General features: G+C 39.9%; 2 protein-coding genes across 4 annotated transcripts in view; both read left to right on the plus strand.

Moving 5' to 3' along the window:
- The first annotated feature begins 467 nt into the window (after window positions 1-467).
- LOC112451078 (ankyrin repeat domain-containing protein 31-like) lies at window positions 468-8,485 on the plus strand. The gene is made up of 13 exons (XM_025009265.2): window positions 468-561; window positions 2,320-2,564; window positions 2,650-2,799; window positions 2,943-3,085; window positions 3,362-3,536; window positions 4,219-4,352; window positions 4,460-4,568; window positions 4,657-4,753; window positions 5,825-6,122; window positions 6,744-6,860; window positions 6,957-7,094; window positions 7,345-7,444; window positions 7,514-8,485. The coding sequence occupies exons 2-13, from the start codon at window positions 2,333-2,335 to the stop codon at window positions 7,666-7,668; spliced, it is 1,848 nt and encodes a 615-aa protein (XP_024865033.1). The 5' UTR covers window positions 468-561; window positions 2,320-2,332; the 3' UTR covers window positions 7,669-8,485.
- A 3,890-nt stretch (window positions 8,486-12,375) lies between these two features.
- Window positions 12,376-27,505, plus strand: part of bmp2k (BMP2 inducible kinase) — a 41,180-nt gene continuing 26,050 nt past the window's right edge. For 2 of the 3 annotated variants that reach the window (XM_017430841.2, XM_017430842.2), the window contains exon 1: window positions 12,376-13,253. In XM_017430841.2, coding sequence (XP_017286330.1) covers window positions 13,103-13,253 — 151 coding nt within the window. In that variant the 5' untranslated portion in view covers window positions 12,376-13,102. Of the gene's footprint in view, window positions 13,254-15,275; window positions 15,351-27,505 lie in introns of those variants that run through there. The other variant, XM_017430843.3, reaches the window with a different exon arrangement.

The following is a 27,505-nucleotide window of genomic DNA, read 5'->3' on the forward strand; positions in this document are numbered from 1 at the left end:
AGAAGGCCCAACTAGTTGGCCTTTAAACACACTAGTGAACCACTGGATAAAACTAGTCAACAACTGTTGTACAGGGTACCTAGTTGACATAAACGATGTGCTGTTAACTAGTTACGCCCATTAGTGCGACCTAAAAATTTAACTAGTTGACTAGTAAATACTAAGATGCTCACTAGTTGATGAAATTTTGGCCCCATTAGTTAACCAGTGTGGCTAAAACCGATCAACTAGTGGGCCTGGATATTTGGTATTTAACCAGTAAGGCCAAATTTAGTAACTTGGTCCTACTAGTTAAATACCAAGTTAGGCCAATAATGTGTTGAGTAGTGCAATCTAAAAATTAACCAGTTAATTAGTAAATACTAAACTCCTCACTATTTGACTAGTTGATGCATTTTGGGCCTAACTAGTTAACTAATGTGTCTAAAATGTCCTAAGTTCCGAGTTGCCTTTGAATGCAGCACATTGTGGACTGCGCATGCGTGTGATTTTTTTTTTCTTTTTTGGCGCCAACTGAGCCTGTGATGTGGGACATATCTTATTAAAAATATATTTTAACAGGTAAAAAATTAATTTTACACTTGACACATGACTCGTTTAATGTCTTAACTAATCTATAAGAAGAATGCTAACAGCTAGCCGCAGTTAAAAGTGCAAGTTAATCAAATTTAGCTTCATTTTGTACAAGTGCTAAACTAGCTAAGCGGTTAGCTAGCCGTTTAGCTGTTAGCTGTTACATTTAAAGTTTTTATTGTAGCTTGAAAAGTTGTTTTTTAATAGCCAAAACTAAAAATTTCCCCTTGTTTACAGTAAGAATGCATAGTAAATTTGATAAATGTACAGTAGTGTTAGCTATATTCATGCTAAAAAACAAGTTTAGTTTTTTTTTTATTCCAATATTTTTATACAGAAGATATTTTTAATAAAGATTTGTTCTATACCAGATATATAAAACCTGAACTAAACAGAAGCTGATGGCATGCTTCTTTATTTTATTTGTTGAAATAATGTTTAAAAAACAACTATTTTTAATCAAAGTAATGCTTCAGTTATATTTAATTGTTTTTTCTTTATCATGTAAATATAGGGTGAATTTATTGTCTTAAATGATGAGATGGATAACTTGTATGATGGACTGTTATTTATACAGTTTTATATATGTCAAATTATTTGTTAAAATAGGAGAGAAATTAGCTATTTATTTAGTTTATCCATAGAAATTATAAAATGTTTTCAGTGATTATGTTGCTTTAGACTGTGCTGCCATCTAGTGGGTGGTATTATAACATTAAATAATAACATCATGTTTATCCTCTAACAGAGAATTATGAGCTTTTACAAATAAAGGTGTCGTTTTAAATCAGCTGGTGTGTGAAACGATGACTTGTGTTTCAGATCGGTGTATAAATGAGATTCAGAAAATCACAGTTTCAGGTGTTTTAAACTGACTAATCATTTTATTTCTCAAGAACATGACAAAAACAAACAAAGAAAACCAGCTCTGTCAGTCGTGTTTTCTTACAGGTAAGCAACACAAACACTTCAAGTTTCTTTGTTAACATCAAGTCAGTAAAAGTGGTCAAAGAAAAATTAATAAGTTTTATTCAGTTAATTGAAGCTGGTAAAATAAAAAATAAAAAACTATTTTAAATTAGAAAAACACCAGCAGCAACAAAACGAGTTCAACCCAGAGAAATTGTTTGTTTATTATTGGTAAAAAAAAACAGTTCTGAGCTGTTGAGTGGTAGCTGCAAGCTAAAAGTAACGAAGGATTAACTAATAGCTGAAAATAGAATGATAGCTAGAAGCTTAAAGCAGCAAAATGCAAGCTAAGAGTAACAGAAAGGTAGCTAAATGCTAGGTTAAAGCTAAACGTAGCATAAGAAGGTAAATATAGAGCCAGTTTGCTGAAGCAGATTTTTTATTTATGTGTAAATTAAGTGAAAGTTTTTAAAAAGTTAAAAGTTCCAGCAGCCACCTCCTGAATGAACCGAACATTTTGATACGTGAACAGCCGAAGTAGCACAAAGTCTGCAGGATTAATTTTACACAAAACGTTCAGAAAACTAAAACCCAGGAGAACGAGGGGAACGCTGACTCAGCTTCCAGACCATGACTCAGCGGCTGGTTAAAGATGAAACGCCCCGTATATTCAAACATTCAGCCAAAGGTGAAGAAGAGTCGTATCAGTCTTAGGATTCGGTGATAAAACAGAAATAGGTGCCGTCTTTAGAGCAAAAAGATGTCTGATCACATCTGTAAGTTATTTGAGAGTTGCTGATTGTGTAAGTGACGTGTGAATGTTTACTCTTCCTGCAGATACACCCTGAAGATGATGGATTACGATGACGCTGAGGTGGTTCAGGAGCTGTCGTGTTCCGACCAGGACTCTTTAAGCTTGTTGCAGGATCTCCCTGCTCGTCAAAGCAGAGACGCTGCCGAGGACGGAGCTGCGACCGATCCAGGCGCGAAGACTGGAAATAAAGAGACCGAAAACAAAATCAACCTGAATCAGAGGAAACGGAAGCAGCCGGAGAAAGCCGCCGCAGCAAGCTCGTCATCAGGTGAGCTGGAAAAATCCTCGACACCTTCATGTTTACTTGATTTATTTCTGTTATTTCAATAAGTTTTATCTTGTTTATCTTAAAGCAAATGTAAAAATCAAAACCTCCAAATTCATTCACAAGAGGAACGGGAAGGGAGAGACTCATCTTCACAGGGCCTGCAGGAAGAACGATCTGGCGCTCGTGAAAATGCTCATCCAGGCTGGGATCAGTGTCAACGAGGAGGATAACGCAGGTTTCTCACGGCTCAGACGCTCAAACATCTCTGTTTGCTCCGCCGTCGTCTCCCTCCATCTGTTATCTGAAGCGGTTTTTGTTTTTTTTTCCTCTCAAACACAAATTTTCTTCCTTTTGGTAAATCTGGATGTGACTTGTCAGGATGGACGGCTCTCCATGAGGCCTCAGGGGTGGGCGCAGAGGCCGTGGTGGAGGAGCTGCTGAAGGCTGGAGCTATGGTGAACGCCAGGAGCTGCAATGGCGTGACTCCCCTGCATGATGCCGTTGCCTTAGGGAACTATCAGGTGATGGAAAACACTCTGAAGGACACTTAGGATTTACAACCACAACTCTGAAAAACCTGTGTAAAATGTAAATAAAAGCAGAATGAACCAAATCATTAAACACAACGACATATTAGGAAACCAACACATACAGATACCCAACACAGAAATGACTCTAACTCAGACAGTTTAACAGGGTCGGCATGGTAGTAGCTGAGAGTCGTTCACACCAGTCGAGTGGCTTCTAGCAGCGGAAGTTCAGACGTTTGTGAGGTGCTGCTGTGTCTCGTGCTGCAGGTGGTGAAGCTTCTCCTCCAGAACGGATCCAATCCGAGCGACAGAGACGTGGGTGGAAGAAGTGCGTTGGACCTGGCGGCGGAGGAGAACCTGAAGGATCTGCTCAGGACTTATCAAACATCTCCTGTAACTCTGGAGAGACCCTGTGAGGAGGCTGCAGAGAGCACGCAACCAGGTGGGGAACTGGACAGGAACCAGCGTGTCAACATTTCCTTCACAGCACAGCTAGGATTTTAATCTCTTTATTTTGTTTAAAAGCACCTTGTTAGTTTATGGCTGTAGTGTCTCAAACAGCTGATTCTGATGGTGTGAAAACACACGGCTGTTTTCACACGAGTGCTTTTGTACGTTTTACGGATATATAATTGTAAAACTCCTTCTTGCGATCAGTGAATGGACGGGTAACGTATGTGATGTGAGACAGCAGGACTGTTTTTACTTTGCGTTGATGTCTTATGGTTTTGTTTTTTATCTACAACTGATTAACCTTTGGAATCAACCCGATTCAAGATGGCTGCCACGGCGAATTGACCTTAAAAACACAAAAATGGCTATAACTCTGTAATTCTTTTCCAGTTTTTGGGCTAAGATTTGATGTGGTCGCAGCTGAGAGTCATTCACAACACGTATTTTACTGCATGACGTTGTAAATAATGTCATTTTCAAGGTTTGACTAAAACGGCTGAACTGCTGTCATTTCTCAACATCAGGTGATCTTAGCCTTAAATTGTCTTGAAAGGCGGCGGGTGATATGCATTCCTTCGAGGACTCCTCGCCCTTAAGTTTAAACTCTGCTCTGACGTTTAATGCTTTTGTTTCATACCGTCTGAATCATTATACCCCGATCTTGGATCCAGTCGTAGCCGCCCTGAATCCCGAGTCCAGGGTTGTTTCAGGCGCTTCTGGTGTCAGTAACACAACGAACCTCCGGTCTGGAGAGTCGCGCGGCGGGGGCGGAGCCAAAGAGCCCAACGACGCCGGCTTTGATTACGTGAGACTTCTCAACGTCTTTTAACTTCAATGATGCGTCCGAGGCTCAGACTTCTTCTCACTGTTGCACTGATTCTACTTTTTAAATCGGGACTGGATGTGATTCAGTCGCTCAGAGCTCAGAGTCACTCCATGACTGTAGCTGCGGTTCTGGAGGACATGAGGACGAAACAAACAGAAACCTCCGCTTGGCCTCTGAGGGATCTGAAGGATGCAGGTGAGAGCGCCGTCATGATGTCAGAAGGAGAAACACTTTGAATTTGTCTCTTTAACTCTAGTTGTGCTGATTTTATTTTATTTTTTAGAGAAATACCGAGCAGCTATAACGCAGATCCAGAGCGTCCTGACTTACATTCTCGAGAAGCAGCGTTCAGAGAAGGAAAACCTTGCCCGTAAATACAGGTCAGTGAAGGAGTATCTATAATTTAATTAAAGCTTTTTAGACAACAGCAAAGTATGTTGTGTTACAACCTGACAGAACTGAAAATGCATCACAACAAAAATGAAAAAACCGCAGCAGCTCTTTCTTAGACTTGAACCTTATTGCTGACATTAAACCTTTAAAATTCCAGTTTTGATTTATTTGTGAGAATATGTCCTGTCCTGCATTTCAGGCCTGCAACACGGAACGATTGTTGAAGTTTTTCAAAATGAGATTCCTCATAAAAGACAGGAATGAATTTTTGCTTCTTTTTTTTCCTTGATGGTGTGTAATATCAGTAAATAATTTAAGGTATCAAGCCTGAGGTGCAGGGGTGCCAGCATTGATTTTTAAGGGCTAACCAGTCCTCGTATAACCTGAGGAAGAGCTGTGTCTACATCCTCGGCACAAGGTCGAGCTGATTTCTAAGGTGGGGTGTCCCTTGTCCCTTCATGGACAGGAGCTTGTGAAGAGGAGGCTGTCTGGTTTGGGAACCCCGCGGTCTCTTTGCTGTTTGTGGATGACGTGGTTCTGTTGCCATCTTCGAGCCGTGACCTTTAATGTTCCCTGAGGTGGTTTGCAGCCAGATGTGAAGCTGCTGGGGTACGGCACAGCTCCTCTAAGTCTGAAGACATCATTCTCAACCAGAGAACGGTGGAAAGCCTCCTCCAGGTCAGAAGTGAGACGTGATGGGGCCCCATTCACAGGAATAAATGCGTTGGTTCCAGTCTGTCATGTTTTAGAAAGAGCAAAGCTCTCGATTAACTGTTCCAGTTATTATCCAACTCACAGTGGAAATGTGGATTGTGATCTGACAGATCAGGATTCAGATCTTTGTTGGAAGAAATGGACACCAAGGTCTTCAGACCGAAGATCAGACTGCTGTCAGCAACAAGTCTAAAAGAAACGGTTCTGAAATGTTCTCGGACGGCAGAAAAATTTGGTTTCTCTGCATTTTTCTCACACAGTCCCAACTTTTGTTGTTGTTATTTTAGCATAGGAAACCTTATTTCTCTAAATAACAGCAGCGTTGTTTGATCCTCCCTCTGCAGGACGGTGCCTGATCACTTTCACCAACCTGTGCTGAAAAGTCAGCTCCTGTCTTTGGCTTCGTGTCAGAGGAACTTGGTGGAAATCCTCCAAAAACAAACGCAGTTGGAAGAGGCATATGTTTCCGCGAAGGCCAAAATGTCACATCACTCTTCGACTCTTCGAGGTGACGTCCTGAAGAGGCAGCTGCCGGGTGACGGGTTTACCCAAGAATCCTCAGCAGGTTTGTTGAAACCGGGAGAAACATCCAGCTGTCGTCAGTGCAGGGAACGGAGTGGAAGCTGCAGACCCGTGAGACAGGTCAGTGTGAATATATAAAAAAAAAAAGCTCCAAAACATCTGGATCTGCAGAGTGAGACAGCCAGGAGCTGATGGAGTGTGGTGCTGGGCAAATTGTACTTCTGCCAAATTGTACCAGTTGGATTAAGGCAAACGCCTAAACTACAGAACACAAAGTAATCTAAAAAGAATGGGGAGAAGATCAAATTAAATTCAATGTATTTCCTAAAGACTAAATGAACCGAGAGTGGTACAGGAGCTGGAGTGAAAATCCACTCCTGTCACCCTCTATTCTAGAGCAACAAAACTGTATTTTGACAACTTATGACAGGAAACATCCGATGCAAAGCCCTGAATATCCAGGTCCAAAAAACAAAATAAATCATGCATAAACATTCGTCCAAGGTGGGTATGATATTGGCAGAGGGGGGCAACAAATACACTAAAGCTGTGCACAAAAAATATGTCATTTTCAAAAATTGGACTTGTTGGTCTCAAACACTCAGACTTTAGCGAATCTGCTGAAACACAAGTACGTGGTGACCAGACCTGCAAACGTACGGTTTAGCAGAGGTACAAACTGAGCTGGAGCTGTCCGAGTGAGGCGCAGCTGAGAACAACTTTAATTTTATCAACTTTAAGGCGAAAGGAAGGAATGCACCGATGCAGACGAGCGCTGAAGACAACGGCAGGTGTCTTCATCGGCTCGTTCAGGCAGGAGTCCTGACACCGGGCAGTGGCTTACAGCTCACCTTGAAGGTCAGACAGCTCATCTAGTCGCTGAGTTATCACCAGTTCAGCTTAAAACATCATCCTACTGGAATTTATGAATGAAATGTAGTTGTTGTGCGACAGGGGAAGCAGCACACGGCTCACATGCGAGCTGATGGCTCCATCATCAGTAAAGGCAAACTGCACCAGGCTCCAGAGCGCTGGCTGGAGTCTATCCTCGGAAACAATATCCCTGTCAGCTCAGCGTATGCGCTGGATAAGGTTAGTCACCAGGAAGTCTGCATCTTATCACACAAAGCTGCTTTTGCTGCAACACGTAAAGGTCTGAGGTCATCAGAAACTGCATGCTGACGAGTCCTGAGTGTTTGTGTCTCTAAACTCATCTTAAACGTATCTGAACTCGATTGTTTTGTTTGCAGATCTTTCTGAACAGCTTGGACATGTAATGTGTGCACAGATGAGATAACCGTGTTCAGGTGAGGTATTTAATAACACCTTCACTTCCTTCCAGGTGACGTTCAGAGACAAACCTTTGTCTCACTACTTTCTGAACATGGAGGCTGAAGAAAACGGCAGCAGAGCCGATTCTGCTCAGCAGGAGCCGACTCCAGGTTTGTTAATCAGCAGCTTCTTAAATATCTGAATAATTGTGCAGTTACTGTACGTCTTTGTTTTCTCAGGGGCAGGAAACTTGTATCAGATGTTGAAAAACATCAAGATAGTTCGTTTGGTGAGTGACGACGAGTTTCTGCCGAGCGCCACGATGGACTACTACTGGGACAAGCTCCTGAAACAAACTCCCTCACAGTTTGAGGACTGGGACACTGAACTGTAATCTTGTCCTGAACAGATTTTTGTTTTCTATATGAGAAGTTATTCTGGGGAGTTTTGGCCACTCTGTGTTTTTAGGATTGTCTGAATTCGCTGCACTCGCCGTGATCGTTTCATCATTTCAGTTTTGTGAAAGGAAAGGAAATCCAACCTGTTTGAGCCTCCAGAAAACCCAATAAACCAAAAACATCATTAAATAAAACTGAATAAATCACACGGATAGTTAAAAATGATAACAACATACAAGTTTTTGGTTTATCATACAAATATTCCAGACATTTTCTCTTTCCAGAAGGAAATATATTCAGCTTTCTGAGGATTATCAACCTCAGTGAGCTGTAACTTTTAAAGCAGCGTTGATTTTCAGATTCAGTACTTCATTTTAATAAAGCTAAAATAACTGTTAGACAAGGCTTTGGATGCTCCTGAAAACTATTTCTCCATATCTTTTTGGTTAACATATTTTATCCTAAAACTCACCATTTTCTTACATTTTTCCAATTTCTTTTTACTGATCATCTCCAAAAATAGTTTAATTTACTTTCTTTTACGCTCCCATAATTCCTCTGTTAACACAGTTTCCTTTATTTATCAAAAACAGCCTCCAGGTCAAATTTATACAAAACCTCAACTGGTATTTATGTTGAACTTTGTGAAATTTACAGCTTTTTGCCAGTTTTCTTCACAGAGGAAAAAACCTGTAAGAACTGGTTAAAAGTCTAACAGAAAAGCGTGAATTTCAGTGGAGTTTTATATGATTTGGTTAACTTTTATAGCACCGTTTCTGTGTATTGGATAAAAAATATATAATTACAACAACAGCTGATTGACTTTTGGAGTTAACCTGATTCAAGATGGCGGCCACAGCTAATCAGCTTACACAAAATGAGTCTAACTCAGTCAGTTTTGCACATGTTGAGCTAAAATTTGGCGTGGTAGTAGCTGAGAGTCATCCCCAACACGTACTCTGAGCGCTAACAGATCAGGATCTCTGTTTAAACTTTACCATTGATCGTTGGAGCAAAATATCCCATGACCCACTGGATGGATTTATGAAACTCTAAATGCTCATTGTTTTTTAGAGTCAGTTTAAGATGGCCGCCACAGCTAAATGACCTCGGTAAACAACAAGAAATGGCTTAAAGGTTTGTGCAGCCACGCATGATATTTTGAATTTTTGACCAAAGGCTAAAACTGCAACATTTTTCAAACGATAGCCCTATTTGAAAGATGGTTTTCTGTTTCATCACAAGTTACTTGGCGTTAGTATCTACTGTAATTTGTGTTTTCGATTTATTTTTTTTACCATAACCATAAAGTCTTGATTGGAGCAGCTCTGTAGTCCATCGTGTTCGGCTGTGTGAAGACAGGAGCCATGCTGCAGCGGAGGAGGAGAAGAAGGAAAAAACTTACAGGGGAGACATTAAAATGTAGGCCAAGTTCATCTGCTCCTGCCGAGCTGCAGACTGGTGAGTGTTGAGCACTCCAGGCAAGAATAAAAGGCCCAAGATTTTATCTTTCCTGACACAAATCAACAGTTTCCAGTTCTACAATCACCTAGAAAGGTTTTATTCATAAATGGGATTCTCTTTCAGAAGTACCACAGAGGATGAACAGAAAGTTGCAGATGATTAATTTTGGGAGTCAAACGGTTTAGCGGGACTTTTTCTTTCCAGACATTTAGGACCAAGTTATTATTTCTTACCTTGAGCTCTTAAAACTTTAGATTTTGACATCTGAGGTGTTGAAGCAAGCTCGGCGGCAGATGAGAGAAGGTCCCTGGCTCTGTCGAAACCAGCTCTTCTTAAATCGTGTCATTTTTATTCTTTTTTCTTTCTGTTCGCATTTTAAAACATCAGTTTGTTTAGCTTTAGGCTTTAGGTTAGGAGTAAAAACCTGGAAGTGTAGATGGATAGCATACATGCTTTGAAATGTTGTTTCAGCAGTCATTGCTTTAATTGTAAGTATTTTTTTGTGACATCTAGGAGCTGAGATTACAGTTTCACCTTGAAGCCGCCCCAACGAGGATTTTTGTCTGAGCCGTCAAACCCCAGCAGGTGGCAGCACACACTTCACAGACAATGACACAAATATAATCTCTTCTGAGAGGGAAGATTCCCCTCCTCCTGCGGAAACAGGATGTGTCATGTCATGGGGGTTTATACAGTCATGTGATTGCTTTCTGTTCCTCCTGATATTTTATGTAATCCCCATCTTAGCCATGTGCTCCCCCTAAAACCACTGACCCCAATATGCTAATTGAACCCACTTATCTTCAGACGTAGACCTTAAATGCTTCTTCTAATAGCTGGTTCACGGGAAGCTAAAGTGGCTTTCAGTGATGAACAAGTTAGGCTGTGAAGGAGTGAGTTTGTGGAGTTAGACGGTGGATTGTCAAGCCCACACTTGTGCTTTTGTTCAAAAATGCTGTGGCTCACAGCTGTTATACAGCTCCGTCGTTGGCATGGTCTGGTTAAAAAGTGCCTTATTTTTTCCACTGTGGACAGTCATTAAACCACCTGCAAAGAGATTCATTTTTTTTGCATACTTAGAAAGCGCCAAAGCTTTGAAAAAAACAAAAAACAGCAATGCTTCACACAGATGCAGATAAGAGGTTTAAGTTTTTGAGAACAAGCAGTATGTTAAAAAACCAGAATGACACATTCCTTCGGTGTAGCCTGAGGTTTGTTTATTTCTCCATTTACTGCATTCTTTCCAGCCTGTTTTGTGCTTGTCTCCTTCAACCGAACTGCTTATGTCACTTCTGCTGCCCAGTCAGAGATGAGTATTGTCTGGGCGCTTCTTATGGAAGCCTGTTGCTGCCAAAAAAACACAAAGAATAGATGAAAGGTGGACGTGAAAACAAAAACCTTAATATATGATGTAGATTGTCTAAACTCTGTCTGTGGACTGGGGACCTGATTCACTGAATCGCTTGGATAGGCCCAATTCAAGATGGCTGCCACAGCCAACTACAAAAATACCAATAACTCAGTTCATTTAACAGATATTGAGGTAAAACTTGATGTGGTAGTAGCTGAGACTGATCCCCAACAGACATTATGAGGACAACAGGCTGCAAGATTGTTGTTTAAAGAAGTCAACTCTGTCTGTTAGCAAAATATCTCATGAGCTGTAGGATGGATCCTAATTAAGTGGTTGTAACATCTGCAGCTGATTAATTTTTGGAGTCAACCCCAGTTCAAGATGGCCACCACAGCTAATCATTCTTAGCCAACACAAAAATGGCTACGTCTCAGTTAACTTTACAGACACTGAGCTTACAGATGTTCTCTGCCATCTGTAAAAATGGTCCCGTTAAAACCACCCCGTCTGGTTATGATGTAGAGATTAAACTGACGCCACCTTCGACAAATAAACCGAACCGGTTAGTAGTAGTAGTAGTACTAGTAGTAGTAGTACTCGCACTACACCCCTCTATGAAGCGTGTACTCAGTCGAAGTTTGTGTGCGCAGGTTACAAGCATGCAAAAATTGGAGAATTGGGACAGTACGTGTTACATCATCGACTCGCACCTCTGCGTCGTGACTGCGACACCCAACATGGCGTACAGGTCGCTGTTTGGCATTTTAAGAAGGTGCCAGCATGGTTTTAAAAGTACAGTTTAAGTATTTTTACTTTCCAAAGTCACTGCAGGAGATATCTGGTTGTTTAAATGTTTTGTTAATAGTATTCACACCTGTACAGCAGAGTGGAACAATAATTATTTCAATACTTTACATGTGCTTCGTCACCACTGCCATATGTTCGCCTTTTAATTCAATTTGTGGGTAAATAAATACTTTGCCGAAGTCCGCTTGGATGTGGGTTTAGCCAGAGGGCGGATGTAGGACGCAAAGGGGGCGGGGCAAAAGAGCACTCCAGAGTATTGGGACACACTACGCACTCATACCTTTCAGCATGAACATGACTTTGTCGCCATATTCGGGGAGTTTTCGGACCCCTCTAGAGACTGTTTTTCAAAAAAGAAGCGACTAGCAGCATTTTCAGGTGTTCTCGCAGACTTTTGAAGATGTGAAAGCAAGTATGGTTCTTCCCAGTGAACCCTCCTCCGTCCCACAGTCCTCCCGTGCTCAAATAACTTCGGCTTTTCTCTTTTGGGTCATTTTTGCCGATTCCTGGCCCAGATGAAGGATGAAAATTGGAATTATGACAATAAATGTCTCTATAGGACATACCTCACCTGTGGGAGGTCTGGGTTCGATCCCTAGTCAGGCAGTCACATTACTGTCATTATAATTATTATATTCCAACCAAAACACTTTATCTGTCTGTAAATGGCAACAGTAATGTTTCTATAATATTTAAGACCTTGTTTGAGCTCATATGTTCAAGTGTTTTTTTTCACAGTCTACTCATCTTTACATTAAAAAATGCCTTTTTTTGCTTTAATCCATGGAGCTAAAATTTGGTGTGGTAGTAGCTGAGAATCATTCACAATTCAAACAGATTGCGCGTAAAATTAGAGTTTCGACGTTCAGCCAAAAATGGCTGCAGCTGTGATTTCCCTGTGAGGATCTTAGTCTGAAACAGTAATTATTTATTTATTATTTATCGGTCTCGTCTTCTTGGCACCGAACAGCTTCCGTACATCACCCGTGTACAGCCAATCAGAGCGGTGGGAGTGGGCGGAGCCACGTCAGGTTTGGTTGTCACTCTCATTGGGTAAATAACAAACCACCCACTTATTTTGAAGCCTGCCGTTGGAGAGACGGAGAAGTTTAACGGCAGCGGAGCTCAAACGGAAAAAAAATAAAGATAAAAAAAAGGAAACGAGAAGGGGTGGTTTACGATAAGCAGCGGACACTTACTGCTGTCGCAAGCTTGCACTTTTTTATTTTTATAATTTTTTAAAATTTGTTTTAAGCTCACCTGCGCTCGCGGGGCGGCTCGTCTCTCGGAGGAACTAGCTAACGAGCTAACTGTCCGCCAGAGAAGTGAGCGAGTCCGGGTCGCCGCTGTTGCTTTTTGGGGGCACTTCTGGGTCGGCTATAACCCAGGGAGGTTGTCGTTTCGGCCGGAGGAGGTGTAGCCCGGTCCGGCGCCAGCTGCGTTGTTTGTTCGTGTCCTCCTTTTTTTAATTTAATTTAATTTTTTAGTTTTTTTGGCGGAGCGTCCTGACAGACTACACGTATGCTAACAGCGGCTAACGAACCCAGTTTACCGAAGCGACTGGATGCTGTCAGGAAGAGACGCGGGACAGCGACCCACCCCACCATGACCCGCCGGTGTTAATGGTACCCTGAACGAGGCGTTGCCCCCTGTAGAACCGGACCCGGAGCATGCAGCAGCAGAAAAGACCCCAGATAAGTAGATAGGGCACGTCGGACGCTACTACCGAGCTCAACTAGTAGTGTGGCTAATTTACCACTAGTTAGGGACTGTTGCTGCGAGTGGTCTGAAGAACCAAGCGAAGGATGAAGAAGTTCTCTCGGATGCCCAAGTCCGAAAGTGGAGGACTGGGAGGCGCGTCTGGTGCCGGTTCGAGTTCGGGAGTCAGCAGCTACTACGGGAAAGTGTTCGCAGTGGGCCGGTACCAGGTCACCGTGGAGGAGCTGGTTGCAGAAGGTAAGGGTCGCACCCCGCCTAACTGTCTGTTTGTTACAGGTTTACACCTCCCAGTGAAGGCTCAGCTTGTGTCCTCCTCCTCCTCTAAAAACATCTGCTTTTACCCCAGGAGAGCCTGAAGGAGGTCACCTCCTCTTCTAGGCTGCTGTGGTTCTGAAACTGGAGCAGCAGGGATTTGGATCAGGGCTTGTAGCTCTTCCTCATACAGCTGTGGTTTACATCCTGCTTCAGCTGCCCCACTTTGGGAGGATTTGCCCCCCCAGGGTAACAACAGACCAGCCCCATGCTGTGTCAACAGGCAGCATCCTAAAGACCACTTTGTCCAACAGGCTGCTGCTCTGTTTGCTTTTGTCCCTGGAGGACATTTAAAATAAAGTCTGCCTCTATTTATTTTTTACAGTAAAGTTAATGTAACCAACTTTAAACTGGGGAAAAAAATATGATTTTCTGCAAATTGTCAACGCTGACCGCTGAAGGAGCTGAAACAAAAACGCCAATGTTAAAACTAGCAGATCAGATTCTTAGTTCGTAAAAACAGTAGCTAAAATGAGCAAAACTGTAACTTAAATCTAAAATCTTTAAGAACGTTGCTAAGTACTAAAGTTGGGGAAAGCTAAATGTTGCAAAACAGTACATTAAAACTTAAATTTGGGGTCAAATGTAGCTAAAAGTTGAAATTAGCAAAAACAGTAACTAAGAGCTAAGATTAGCATAACAATTGCTGCACTCTAAAATTACCAAAAAGATCAAATTAGCACGTAAAAATGGTAACCTCAAGCTATAATGAGCAAACCTGTAGCTGAAAGCTAAAAAATGCTATGTGCTAAAGTTGGGAAAACTTTAGCACATAGCAGGGGGTAGCTGAAAACTAAATGTAGCTGAGCCATTGCTAAAGCTAAGACAGTTAAAATATAAGCTATAGTTAGGGAGAAATTAAAAAAAAAATTATTTCAGTCATCAGGCTTCAGCTTTTAAATGTTTTTCATGACTCAGCACATGAACAACTTCAGTGCATGTAACTGATTTTTATTTTACTTTTTAGATTAAAATGTTTATTGCATCAAAGCAACACCTGTAATAAATATACGCTTCAGACTTATTGACTGCTGACATCCACAAACTGTCTGAAACTCTTAAAGTAATCTTTGGATCCAATTAAAAATGGCCGCACAGTTAATTGACCTTAGCAAACATAAAAATAGCTATAACTCAGTCGGTTTTCCAGCTATTGAGCTAAAATTTGTTGTGGTAGTAGCTGAGCATCATCCTCAAGTCTCTGTTTAAAACTTTGACATTCTTTCAAGAAATACCAGCTTCTGTATTAATAATTTGTAGTGAACACTGGCTTTGACAGATAATTTCGCTCCTAGTTCACTTTTTTATTCCCTCTAGACACTTAGACCATGAAGGTGTGTGGTCCTTTGTAAAAGTAAAATCGTTTTAAGTTAGACAACCAAGCAAGAATCCAAATAAAAGATCAAATGAAACCAGGTTTTTGTTAAAAAAAAGTCTCTGTACATAAGGAGCTAACTCAACAGTTCTGATGGGACGAGCGTGTCTCATCATGCAACACGGCTCTATAATCACGCTGTAATCTCAAAACGCCAAGCCCGATCTCACTCCTACAAATAAAAAAAAAAAGTAAAAAAACAACGCTCCTCCTTCGAGCAGTCATGCCTCTGTCGTCTTATAATCATGTGAAGTGGTTGCTCTTCCTGCCAGCAGCACAAGGTTACATGCTGACCTTTGCTCATCAATCTGTCTCAAGGTAAAAAAGCTGACTGTCTGAGCTTCACGGTTAGTCATATGTTTCATGTCTCTGCTTACAAGTCGAGGACATTTTGAACAACTGTCCCCTAACTGTCACGTCCAGAAAATGTGTTTAGGTGTTCTTCCTTCAGCAAACATTTGAAAATTAATTAATCTCGTCTTTGTGGTAGTTTATTGTCTGAAAAAAAGGGGCAAGGCAGCCGTTTGTCGAACTGTGTTTAGATCCAACACACCTGGTTCAGGTAATTAAAGCAGCCTGTCCATTAGAATCAGGTGTGTCGAAGCAGGTAGAGATCTAAAACATTAAGAAGTTTAGTGGAGCACTAGGTAAGTTTTCTTTGCCTTTGTTTTCTAATTTGGGAACACTTTTATTAGAAGCTCCTTAAAAACATGATGACTAGAAATGAATATAATCTGGAGAATAAAACATGAAGGTTTTTGACTGAAAGTATCTGCTGCTAGTTTCTGTTCCACTGTTCTTTATTAGAGTTATGAATATAATTAGACTTTTAGGGTTAGAATATGGTTTTGTTTTATTTAAAGTTTACTTTACTTGGCATTAATAAGGGATATCCAAATCGATTTCTTTTCCCTTGATGCAGATTTGAATCATTTAGGTCTCAGTTCATTACTTGAATCTTCCTGCAACACGACCACAAACTAAACATTATATTATATACATTTATATACATATTAAAGTTCTGAAAAACAGTAAAATGCATACTCTATTAGTAGTAGTGTTGCAGTGGAGTAAAACAGCTAATGCTTATGATCATTAAATTCACTCAATAACAAAATTACTGGTAAAAATAAAAGTTTTGTTTTCAAGACAGATATTGGACAAGGCAAAATTAAAACCTAGGTTAAATGATGGTTTTGTGATGTCAAAGCCTAATGTCTAATCATAATGCCACTAATTTATTTTCTCTTTATAAACTGTTTGATACGGTCCTCCATAGATTCAGTTTTATTACTGATAGTCAAGTTCACATCTGGACCTTCCTACCATTGTTGAACTCTTTAAATGTTTGTCTCGGCAGCATAAAATCTAACGTTACCGGTCGCTGGCTGTTAAAACCTTTACTGTTTTCTCTTTAAATTAACGCGGGACCCGTTCAATTAAACCATCTGGCGCATTTTTAACTTTGTGATGGTGTTGGACCTTCAGAGTTCAGGTTTTCATTGAGGTTTCTGCTTTAGAAAAACAGAAGTTATTCGATGCAAGTCTGTGTTTTGAACAATGTGCAAAGCTGATAAATGTAGAAAAAGCTCAGTTATCGAAACGATTACAGCCACAAACAAATGAAAGATGTCTTTTGAGCTGTTAGTTTTTATATCTGAACTGTCAAGTTGGAACCAGAAGACCGGTTAATTTTGTCAGCGTTATTCTTACTTGCAGGCTTTGTTTATTTGACAAGACCCAAGGAGGGCAGATGGGTGTTTTTTTTGTCTTATGACCTGGATGGTAGAAATCTTAAAATGGCAGAATGTTGTCACAGCAAATATGAGCTCATGAAAACATCATGTAGATAGTGTTATACTCCTTTTGTGTTTTATGTCAACTAATTGACTCATGCCAAACCTATGTACTGAAAATGATGCTGATGTGTGCGTTTGGCAGTGAATCAGACCGGTGACGTTAGTACACTGCTGGTGCGGTTTAGCAAAAGTGAAACTTTATTTCTGATTTAGCTGCTGAGTCGGCAGCAGTGCGAGGTTTATTGTAACCGATCAAACCGGTGCTCTTTATGCAGCAGCTACTGGTTTTGGAAATGGGTCAGGGTCACATTCCTCTTCCAGGCTCTGGATGCACCGTAAAGCTGACCGTATTTATCTGGATCTTCCTGTTTTCTTAACCTCGAGTAAGCGGCATCCGCTTGTTTGCTGTATTTCTGCAGAGGAAACCAGTTTCAACAACTTTTCTCCTGCAGCTGTTTCAGTTGAATAATAATAAAAAACACAAACTTCTGCTAAACTTAAAGGCTGTAGCAGTTTGTTTTTTTCCCCAGAGTGATTTGCAGAGCTGGGGAGTTCATGTGCTGAGCAGGAACCTTGTCATTCCTCTCTTCCTTCAGCCTCCGTAGTTTCCTTGCGTTCAAGAAGAACCAGAGGTGATATTTAACAGGAAGCATCTGTCAGCTTGTCACCCAGCTTCTGCTGACTTCAGTTGTCCTCTGTCTCTTCTCTGGGGTTGAGCTTCTTAAAAAAAAAAATGCCTCAACTGGATATCATCTGCTTTATCATCAGCGTGAGTCAGCCTCACGCTGATGTTTTCCTCTTTAGTTACTTCTGTACGTTTTTTTTTAGCTACTTCCACATTTAAAAAGTGCATTTTGAATTGTTTAACTTTACAGCATAGACATACGTTGTTCTCTGAAATCCACTTCAGCGTACTTGGTGTATTTTTGTATATTTTAGGTTCTAGCTCAGTGGCGTCCAGTCCTGGAGGGCCACCATCCTGCATGTTTTAGATGTTTCTCTGCTGTGACACAACTCATTTGAATAAATGAGTGATTACCAGGCGTCTGCAGAACTTGAAGAGCAGAAAAGCATCTGAAACATGCAGGATAGTGGCCCTCCAGGACCAGATAGGACACCACAGGTCCATCTCCTTTTAGCTGCTGTCTAGCTCGTTTTTTGTCCTGTAGCTACTGTCTTCCTCACTAGCTTGGTGGCTTTGGTTTTGCTCATTTTAGCATTTATTCTGTTTTAATTTGAACAATTGCCAATTTATTCAACAAATTTCAGGAAAGTCGTTCAGCGTTCACATTGCATTTTAAACAGTAAATATAATTTCTCTTGTTTAGTGAATGCACTTTAATTTAAATTCGTGCATCTTCAATTTGTGCAGTCTTAAATGAAACATTCAGTCTGTTCTTGCAGTCAGAATATTAAATAATTCTGCTGAGTATGAAGCAGATAACTGCCTCTGCAGCATCAGCTGAACTTGCACAGGAGCCCTTATGTTGGTGTTATTTACTCACTAAACCGCGGCCGTTACACGTTCGTCGAACCGAACTCCTGTCAAACAAGTCATACAGTTCATGTTTGCATGAGTTGGTGAATTCTTGGTAGTGTGTCACTGGGTCTTTATAATTAACAGGAAGACCTTGGCTCGGTGGTTTCACTTCCTATGTTTGCAGATTTACAGGCTCATTTTCAAGGTTAGAATTCATCACTGTCTCTTCTAATTAAAGTCACCTTCGTATTCAATCAGATCTGCAGACTTTGCAAGTCGGTTTTATTTGTTTTTCACCTACTAAGCTCGACTTTGAGCTGAACCTGTGTCTTCCAGGTGACGCGTGTGTGAATGTGTTGACCTTAAACATGTTTGCAGCAGATTCTTCAAACATGTCAGTGTGATAATGGGGGGTTCTGTTAGTTTCAACGTTCATGTCAGATTTCCAAGCCTTGGACGCAGGGACTCCCTGACCAAGACCAGCATAGATCATGTAAACAAGTCAAATGCAAACACAGTTTCCATGCAAACAGCTGCTATGTTCACCGAACACGTGACTTTGTCCCCTTGGCCTTTGCCGCTTGCGATCTTAGTGGACTCCAACGGCTTTTCAGCTGCATCCTGCTTTAAATTCAGAGAATGAATTTATCCAACGAGTCTTTATCTCATAGTAAAGAGCATCTGATGAGCTTGTTGCTTCGAGGTTCTTCAGTGGTGTTTTTTGTTACGAAGTTGAAGATATCTGCTGTTTTTTGATGGGGTCTGTTTCTATTTATATCAAATTTAAAGCAGTCTAGTTGAGTTTGCTGATTTAAACGCAACTAACTGTGTTCTGGTCGAAGAGGAAAACAACCCTGACAAAGATGATTTTAACCTTGTTAAATGTACTCATTTATATGGCCATTGTATATGATTTTATATTTTAAAACCTAAGAGTTTAAAATCAGAGCAGGTGGACTTTTCTGTAGTTGAAGACGGAGTATTCAACTACATTAAGGCTTGTACCGTCACACGTTTCAGCTTTGAATTGGAAAAAGCTCCTCAAATGAGAAGCGAAAGATCTCCAAAAACCAAAAAGTCCAGCTGCTCTGAGTTTAAACCCCTAGGATTTACCATGTCATATTTTTAATACAATGTCTGTTAAAGCGCTGACATTTTACCAGACATGGAAACATTTAAAAATAAAATAATCAAGCGTTCCTTGATGAAATGCATGTCACCCGCTGAGATCATCTAACGTTGAGGGATAAGTTGCAGCGTTGTGGTCAAACCTCGAAGGAAACATCATGTGATGATCTCATGAGTTATTCTGGGATCTTACTCAGTCTGAGTTAATGTTAGAAATGACTCGGCTACTACACCGTCAAGTTTTAGCTCAGAATCTGTAAAACTGACTGATGTTTAGCTGTTTTTGTCTTTGCAGAAGTCGACTAGCTGAGGCAGCCATCTTGAATTGGGTCAACTCGGTTATAAATTGTAGATCTAATGATTACTCTGACGTTTACTTTAAATTCTGTCTTTGAATGAATGGGTTATTTTTTCCAGTGCTTGCCCTGGTTGGGTTTGTAAGGCCCATTCCCACACAGAAATGATTTGTGATAAACATGTTTTATAGCCTTTAGTTTAATGTCAACTCACTTTAAAGCTTCACTTTTTTTATTCTAGTCTAAAATCCTCCCAGTCAGAGTTTTTAGTTTTACAAACCCATTAATCTAGCAACACCAAGGATGCTAAAAGCTCTTTCTAATCGTAGGGAATTTGGTTCTCCATGGCACCAGCAGCTCTGTTATTAATGATGAAATTCTTCTTTTAAAGCGTTAACGTCCTTTGCTTGTCTTTAAACCCGGAACACCACAGTAACGCTTTCACACCGCGTCATGTTCTGGTTGTCGCTCCTCTTTGAGATCCTCAGTTTTAGCATTTCGGGGTCAGAGTTTTTGTTTGATGTCCTTTTTAAATACCGTGTTTGGTTTTCTGCCTTTGTGAGGGGACACGGGTGAGAATGCCTCCCGGCTACATTATTAGCATACTGTACTGGTGATGAATGGCCACATTGTGCCTCTTTGTTGGCTCATTCCCGCACCATGGAGAGAATGCTGGTACGACGCCGCAGCTCTCGGTCCTGTGACGGCCTTTGCTGCCTTTTGTGCTTGCTCATTGAGGCCTTTTGTCCGCCTCGCCGTCACGTCGGGAAATATTGCAACCGCCCAGCCTCAGAGAGGATGCTGGGCCGTGTTTGGGACTGAAATTTGGTGATTTGATGATGCCGAGCTGAGAGAGAACTTGGGTTGAAAGAAAGTGTAATGACCTTTTATTTCCTAACAAAGTGACAGTTGAAACAGTTCAATGTTTTTGCCCTTTTGTGGTTAGTAAAACAGTATTTTTTTTTTTTATAAGGTGTTTATTTTAGCCTTAAAAGGAAGTGTCCTCTTAAATCACATTTCATTTATCTTGAACCTGTTGTCTTTCAGTGGCTCGACAATCTAAGAAAAACTCCTGCTTTAGTTTGTTTTAGCTTAAATAACGCACAGAACAATCCTGTTTCAGTTTAGATGACTTGTATCTCTTATTTCTTAACCAATGTCCCTTCTTGGGTTCCTCGCAGTGAATGATATCTAAGTTTTAATACGTTTTTTTCCTTGAGTTGCTTGTTTTTCAGCCTGTTATGTCCGGTGTTTTAAAAAAGAAAGTACAGACATTATTTGCATGGAACCAAAACAGATTTTCTTAATTTTCCTGTTTGAAAACATCAGCACATTTTTTGCCAATTAAGAAAAAAAATGTTTTGTCCCAACATTAAATTAACGAGTAAAGTCTGGATGCTCTTTAATGGTTTTATATTTTCTTTTTGAACTTAAAACATTAATTCTTTTTCTTTTATTCTCTACAACTGTTTTAAAACTTTTCCTCCTCCGTTTTTTTTATGTTTCAGGGTGTTCAACCTGAGTTTTAAATGTCACAATGGTTCTGTTGTAACGTTTTAACCTCTTTATTCTCTTTTAATCCGTCGTTATTTCTTACCTTTCCAAACTCATTCATAACTCATTGAAAGCACGGGCACTCCTGTCTGTCGGTTTAGCTGCAAACATTGAAGTTGAGGTCGGACGGATGAGCGAACGGTGCCAGAGCCTTCAGCTCGGTAAACCCCGGCATGAAAAAACATGCACTGCACGTCCTTGCTGCAGCCTTTTATGGAGCTGATTTTCTGAAAGACTTTGTTACTCCTGCACACATCTGTCTTTCTAAGTACTTTTCACCACTCACCTGGGTCAGGATAGAAACCAGATTTACTGCAGTCGAGGCTTCTGTGCTTCTGCATCGAAGCCAAACTGGAAAAAGTTACCTGAATGAGGAGTTAAAGCTGAGATTGTGTGTTTTGCTCTCGTTGCTTCAGAACCGAGGTGTGCTTTCAGCGTCATATTTGCTGTGGATGAAACTGAGCTGATAAAAATCGCTTTCTTCTGCTGTGCTGAAGCAAAATAATACTTTGAGCATCATTAGAGAAGATTAACGAGTGAATCTGAAGCTGTACTCCCACACTGGAGATGGGGAGGGATTTTTGGAGTCCTTAAAATGTACAGATTTGAAGAATTTATGGAGCCATTTTATTATTTTAATTAGTGGCTAATAAAGACTGAGGTAGCAGTAAAACACCAAGTTGTTTCTTAACAACCACTGTACTTTTCTTTTCTACACTTTGATTCCTTGAATCAAACTTTGAATCGCCTTGTTGTTGAAACTAATTTCACTTCCACTTAAATTTACAAAGTATTTATTCAAATGTAAGCTGTTGTATAAAATAATAAACACAAATAGATTTCCAACACATAGGAGGCAGAGACGACAGGACACTCACAAATCAGAATATTTTTTTAAATAAGTCTTTTTTTTTTTTTTTTTTTTTTTTTTTTTTTTTTAGTTTTTTTTTTTTGTGAACTTTTTGATGTATAAAATAATAAACACAAATAGATTTCCAACACATAGGAGGCAGAGACGACAGGACACTCACAAATCAGAATATTTTTTTAAATAAGTCTTTTTTTTTTTTTTTTTCTTTTTTTTTTTGTTGTAGATTTCTATTTTTGTGAACTTTTGAAGCAAAAAAACAATTGAAACTACTAATTTGATTAATTGCAGAGTCCTTGTTTGCTGCCCTGAAACCAGAGTTAGATTCAACAGGTTTTCACTAAGATTAAAAATGAAGAAATCCAAATTTAAATTCAGTTCCCTGCTAAAAAAGCGATGTTCTTAATCGTTGAGAGCTGAAATAATTCATTGAGGAACTCTAATACTTAAGTTATCATCAAACAATATGTTTTTACTGCATTATGTGCCGCGGGCTTAATTATGATGGTGCAATGAAAGAAGATGGGACATAAGGAACAAATCAGAGACCAATAAATCAGCGTCAGTGTAAAGAACGGGCTGTGGCTGTGTGACGGATAATTAAGTGTAAATATTTGACTGCAGTAAGTGGTGTTGGCAAACTAGCACACGCACTCAAATAATCAATATATTACTCAATAAATGCAGCCCAAATAGGATTTTCAGTTTTTATTTGTCGTTTTGCCACAGTTACATTGACTGCATCTGTTAAGATTTGTTACTTTAGCTTGTACCAGTAATTCTTTAAAAACGCTGCATCAAATGCTCTGAAAATAAAGAACGCAACATTGTTTTTGTCTTTGTGGCAGACTGCTGTAAAACATAATTTTTAAGCACTCTAGTAAAACCAAAATAAACTTTGTCCTACTCTGACCCTTCTTAATAATCACGCTGAGGGCAAAGAGCTTTTAAAATAAACAGGACTTTATCAAAGGAAGAATTGGACGTACTGTGTTTATATATTTCTGTATTAACCCTTTAGCATGAGGACATTTCTTTTAAGAATTGTGTTTTTACAAAAAAGCGTCAGTTTTTATTCTAAATCAGTGAGTGTTGGACAAGTTTAAAGACTAATTTTTAAAGTTATGTCAAACATTCTTATTGTGTTGTTGTCATCTGAGATATTTTGTAAATTTTTTACCCTCTGATGGTTTTTGTCAACCATTTTTATCTCCTTTAGGGTTTTGAAAAAATAAGTGTTAAATTTAATTTTTCTGTTTTCACCATAAACACAATTTGTTTTACAAAAGCAGAAGATTAAAGATTATTCAGCAGGCAGGTAAATGTCTGACAATATCAGCTCTAAAAGCTGATTTCCTCATTCATTCATTCATTCATTCATTTATTTTCAGCATTCCTCCATCTCTGCTCGGTGCAGAGTGCAGTCCTCACTCGAAAGTTTAAAAATATCTCGACCTGCATCAACCATGGGTGTCTCATCGCCGTGGTCTGATCTTGTTGATTTATTCTGTGAAGTTTTCCCAGCTTTGAAGCATTTCCAGCTCGGTTTGTTTAGCCGTTATGAAGTGATTAATATTGAGTTTTGAACCGTGCAGTGTTCTGCCACTTAAAGACTTTTCAGGATTTGCGCCGGGAAAGGTCCAATTAAAAGCGACGTGATGGCGCGGTGTCCTTAGGTTGACAAGGTGCAGAATGTCTCGACTACTCGATAAAACATCGGGTCTATTTTTAGGGTGTTGCTGTAGTTTTAGAACTTAGGAGGAACGAAGAACGGTTTTAAGCAGATGAACGTTAACCTGAATCGTCTGGAAGGACCGGGCCTACTGTTGGCAAGGATTGGGTTCAGGTTTTATATTATCTTTGTCCATTTTACTTCTTTAAAACTCCTGAAATAATCACATATCTTAATCAAAATAATAAGTTCTAACCAGTCTTGTTGGTGTACACAAAAAGAAATGTTTTAGGTTGAAGCTGACATGGACTGTGATCCCTCATGTTGTTTTTTCTTTAAGTATTTTTCTATTTTCAGTTTGAGTAATCAAATATAACGAATTAGCAGCAACTTCACCCAGCCAAAGAACAAAAGCCTCTTCTGCGTTGGTCTAAAACCAAATCTAAGAGGATTTCCTGAAGTAATGGGGATCAAAAAGTCATTAATAGTAATTAACAGTAGCAGCTGGCACAGCAAACAGCTTGTAGTTTTACTGCATTTATTTGTTTAAGCTGCCTGAATAACATTTGAATTTGTTTTGCGTGTAATGAACAAAGTTTTATTTGTTTAGCACCTTTCTAAAAATATTTTACTAACTTCCACAACACAAAGCAGCTCATTTATATCACAAGTTTTAGTTACTGCTTAATGTTTGGCATAGAGAAGAGTCTGATTTTTATGACTTGTGTATTTTTTACTGCCGTTGTAATATTTCGGATAATTTTAGTGGGCAGCTTTGAACAGGTTAAACATTTTATTTTTTCCAAAAGGAGATTCCTTCCCTCCCCATACGCTCGATTCTTATCAAGTTACGCTTTTAGGAAAGTCAGGAAAAGAGGTCAAAAGGAGATCTTTGGGTGAAAAGGGGCACAGAGAACCGTGACCAGCTCTGCAAAGCACAATCCCTCCCTATTTATCTGATTTTCAGCTTACATTACCAACAGACCCAGTTTTATTAACATAGGACCAAAACGACACGATTTAGATAATTATTTTTGTGACATGCTGAACAAAAACCCCAACTTCCTGTTTGTGGTGATGCAGTTACTGTTATCTTTACGTGTTGGAGCTGTGGAGACTTTCAGGGGAAGTGTTGTGGGTTCGTTTTAAGGGATGGGGCCTCACGGAGGAAATCCCTCAGCCCGCTTTGAATATTCTTCCCAAAAAATGTCCGTCTTTGCTGAAAGTTGGTTCACAGCTGAAGAAACCATCTTGGATTGAAATACAATCCTTGTGTTAAAATAAAAAATAATAATAGCACGTTCACAGGAGGTTAAGTAGGACACAGTGAGTTGGAAAGAAAAATAAGTGTTTTTGTAGATGGTGAAATGATTCAGAAGATCATCCTTTCTGTTACTTTTTAAAGTTTAATAAAAGAAGGGCCTCTTATCACAAGGCACCCTGAGTATCTGTGCCATAAAGGCCGTCTTGTGGTTAAACTGATGGTCTTTGTCGCCCCGGCTCTGATATCCCCAGCCTCATGGCTTTGGGGTTTTCCTCCCAACTGTTATCGACAGCTGACCGTGTCCTCGTGGTGAACTGCTTCATCTCCCGTCCACAAAGCAGCCGGTGAACAGACGAGCGGGAGGGGAGGTACAATAACAGAGAGATGTGCCTAATGGCCGCCTAGTCTGGGAGTTTGACATGCCTATAAGTCATGCATTAGTTGGAAAGATTTAGTTGCACTTAACCTCGTTTTGTTTTATAAGTGAACGTAACTTGAACTTCCATCAGTCATGCAACCCCCCCAAACGATGAGGAATTTTAAAGCAAGTATCTTGTTTTATCTCCTTTAATACTATTATTTTCCTCAGTTTTTTTATAACAAAATAATCAATGTCTATTTCTGTTTTGCCTGTTTTAACTTATTTTGGTTGGTAGTTGTAGGTTTCTTTAAAGCAGCCTTCTCTACGATGTGTGAAAAGTGCTGATTGATCAAACCTGTATGAAAGTTGCAAACATTGCTTTAGTTAGACGTAGAGGTATTTTATTAGTTCTGATTTCTTCTTTTTAAATCAGACTTACATTTAACAGTCATCAGTGTTACTTTGCAGAAATAAAAAAGTTAGGATCTGGTGGTGATGACTAAGCTTGATTTAAGAGTGGTAAACATTTATATTCCCAATCATCTCCTCCCAATGATATTTTAAATCAAAAGCCCAATTTTAAAGGACTTCTCGGTCGATCTGCTAATCTTAAAGAAGGGTTTAGATTTTTACCTATTGTAATAAAAAGGTAAAGAAGTCCAGCTGACTTTTAGAGCCAATCTTTATTGGAGCTCGTCAGCCAATAAATCAACAGACCTAAAAAGAAGTAAAACCAATTAGTTTTCAGAAAAGCCAACATCCTGTACAGCAAGAGACCTTTTGTGACGAGCTGGACTCCCCTCATTTGTCCAGGAAGTTTGTATGCTGGACACAAAGCCCCTCAACAACAAATCATTCCACCCAGATCCACTCGGGAGAAGAATGCGCTCAATAGCGCCTCGCTTCCGTGGCTGGCATGGTCGCGTTGGGGGGGGCAACAAAAGCCCCGGGGTGGTGGTTCAGTGAGAACCTGATCCTGCAGCATATGGTCCCAGTCAGCTGCACAGGAAGTCAGAAGGTGGACACGAAGTTGAGTCGGACAACCAGTTCAGTCCAGCCTTTTTTAAACTTTCCTTGTTAAAAAAGAACAAACCCTGAGCATCTCATAGAATCTGTTTTTATCGGTTTACCTGGATTGTTTAGAAACCCGTCTGAAATATATTTTTGTTCTGTAATCGAAGCGATAAGTTGTTTGTGGAGCACCTTTTTAAAGATGAGTTACAGAGGATGGAGAGACTTTTATAGTTTTCTGAACGCTGAGTCAGCATCCACTGGTCTCGTTTGGTTTCTTCCTTACATTTTTGCAACCAAACAACTTCCCTGTTTTAACAGTTTGTATGTCAAAACGTTCGTCTTAATGTGGAATATTGTGCTCGTTAATCTCGTTAATTCCATCAAAAATATTGATCTTTTTGAAATCTCTTTCAGCGTACATAGTCTGTTTTTACCATTTTATGCTACTTTTACATTCTAAATATTGTTCTGCCTCTTAGCTTTTTGGCTGTTTTACTACTTAGTGCTTTTAGGTATTGTTTTGCAGCTTTTAAATACAGTTTTGCTGGCGGGTTTTTTAGCTTGTGTTGTGCTGGTTTCTTCTTGTTTTGTACCAACTCGGTTTCCAACAGCACTCAGCATTCATGCTGCATTTTTGCAGAAAATGCAATTTCTCCACTTGGGAAAATGAACGTGTTTTTTTTTTTTCATCTTTAGTTTGTTCAGCTTCTCACTGAGGGTTAACTGTGTTTGTGTCTTGTCCTTGAATGCTCAAACAGCCTGCTCTTTTCAGCCGCTTGGCCCCTCGCCCGAGCAAAAGGATTTTACCTTATAAAACCTGCCGTCCGGTCAATACGACCCCGACATCTCGCCTCTGTTGTGGCGTAAAGTTAAGCTTTTATTCCGTCTGAATCCCACATCTTTGTCAAAGCACAGAAAACTGTCACTATAACAAAAAGCTGCCTGTAAGACATCTAAAGCAAAGTCAGCATCTTATATTTTCAGCTGGTACAGATAGGAGAAATTCAGTTTTTAAAAATGAGGTTGTGTAGGAACGTCTCGATTAAAGGTGGCTATACATGTATTTAATCTTAGATTTGAAATAAGTAGGTTTAACTTTGTATGGCTTTTTATTTTACTCAGAAACTCTTAGCTTCATCCAAAAAGGAGAGAAGGCATGACAAGTTCTTCCAGGAATTTAACAATCCGGCACTAAAATTCAAGTCCTAGACTATAAAAAAGGGCTCCATCCTGCTGTTTTTGGAAGTCTCTTTAGATTCAAGTTTAGATTTGGCTTTGAACTGTTAGAGAAAACCAATTAAAGCTCAGCATGTAGGTTTGGACTGACCATCAAGCTGTCCTTGGCACACGAGGCGACTCGATGAAC

The sequence above is a fragment of the Kryptolebias marmoratus genome, linkage group LG1 (genome assembly GCF_001649575.2).
Source record: "Kryptolebias marmoratus isolate JLee-2015 linkage group LG1, ASM164957v2, whole genome shotgun sequence".
Classification (NCBI taxonomy): domain Eukaryota; kingdom Metazoa; phylum Chordata; class Actinopteri; order Cyprinodontiformes; family Rivulidae; genus Kryptolebias; species Kryptolebias marmoratus.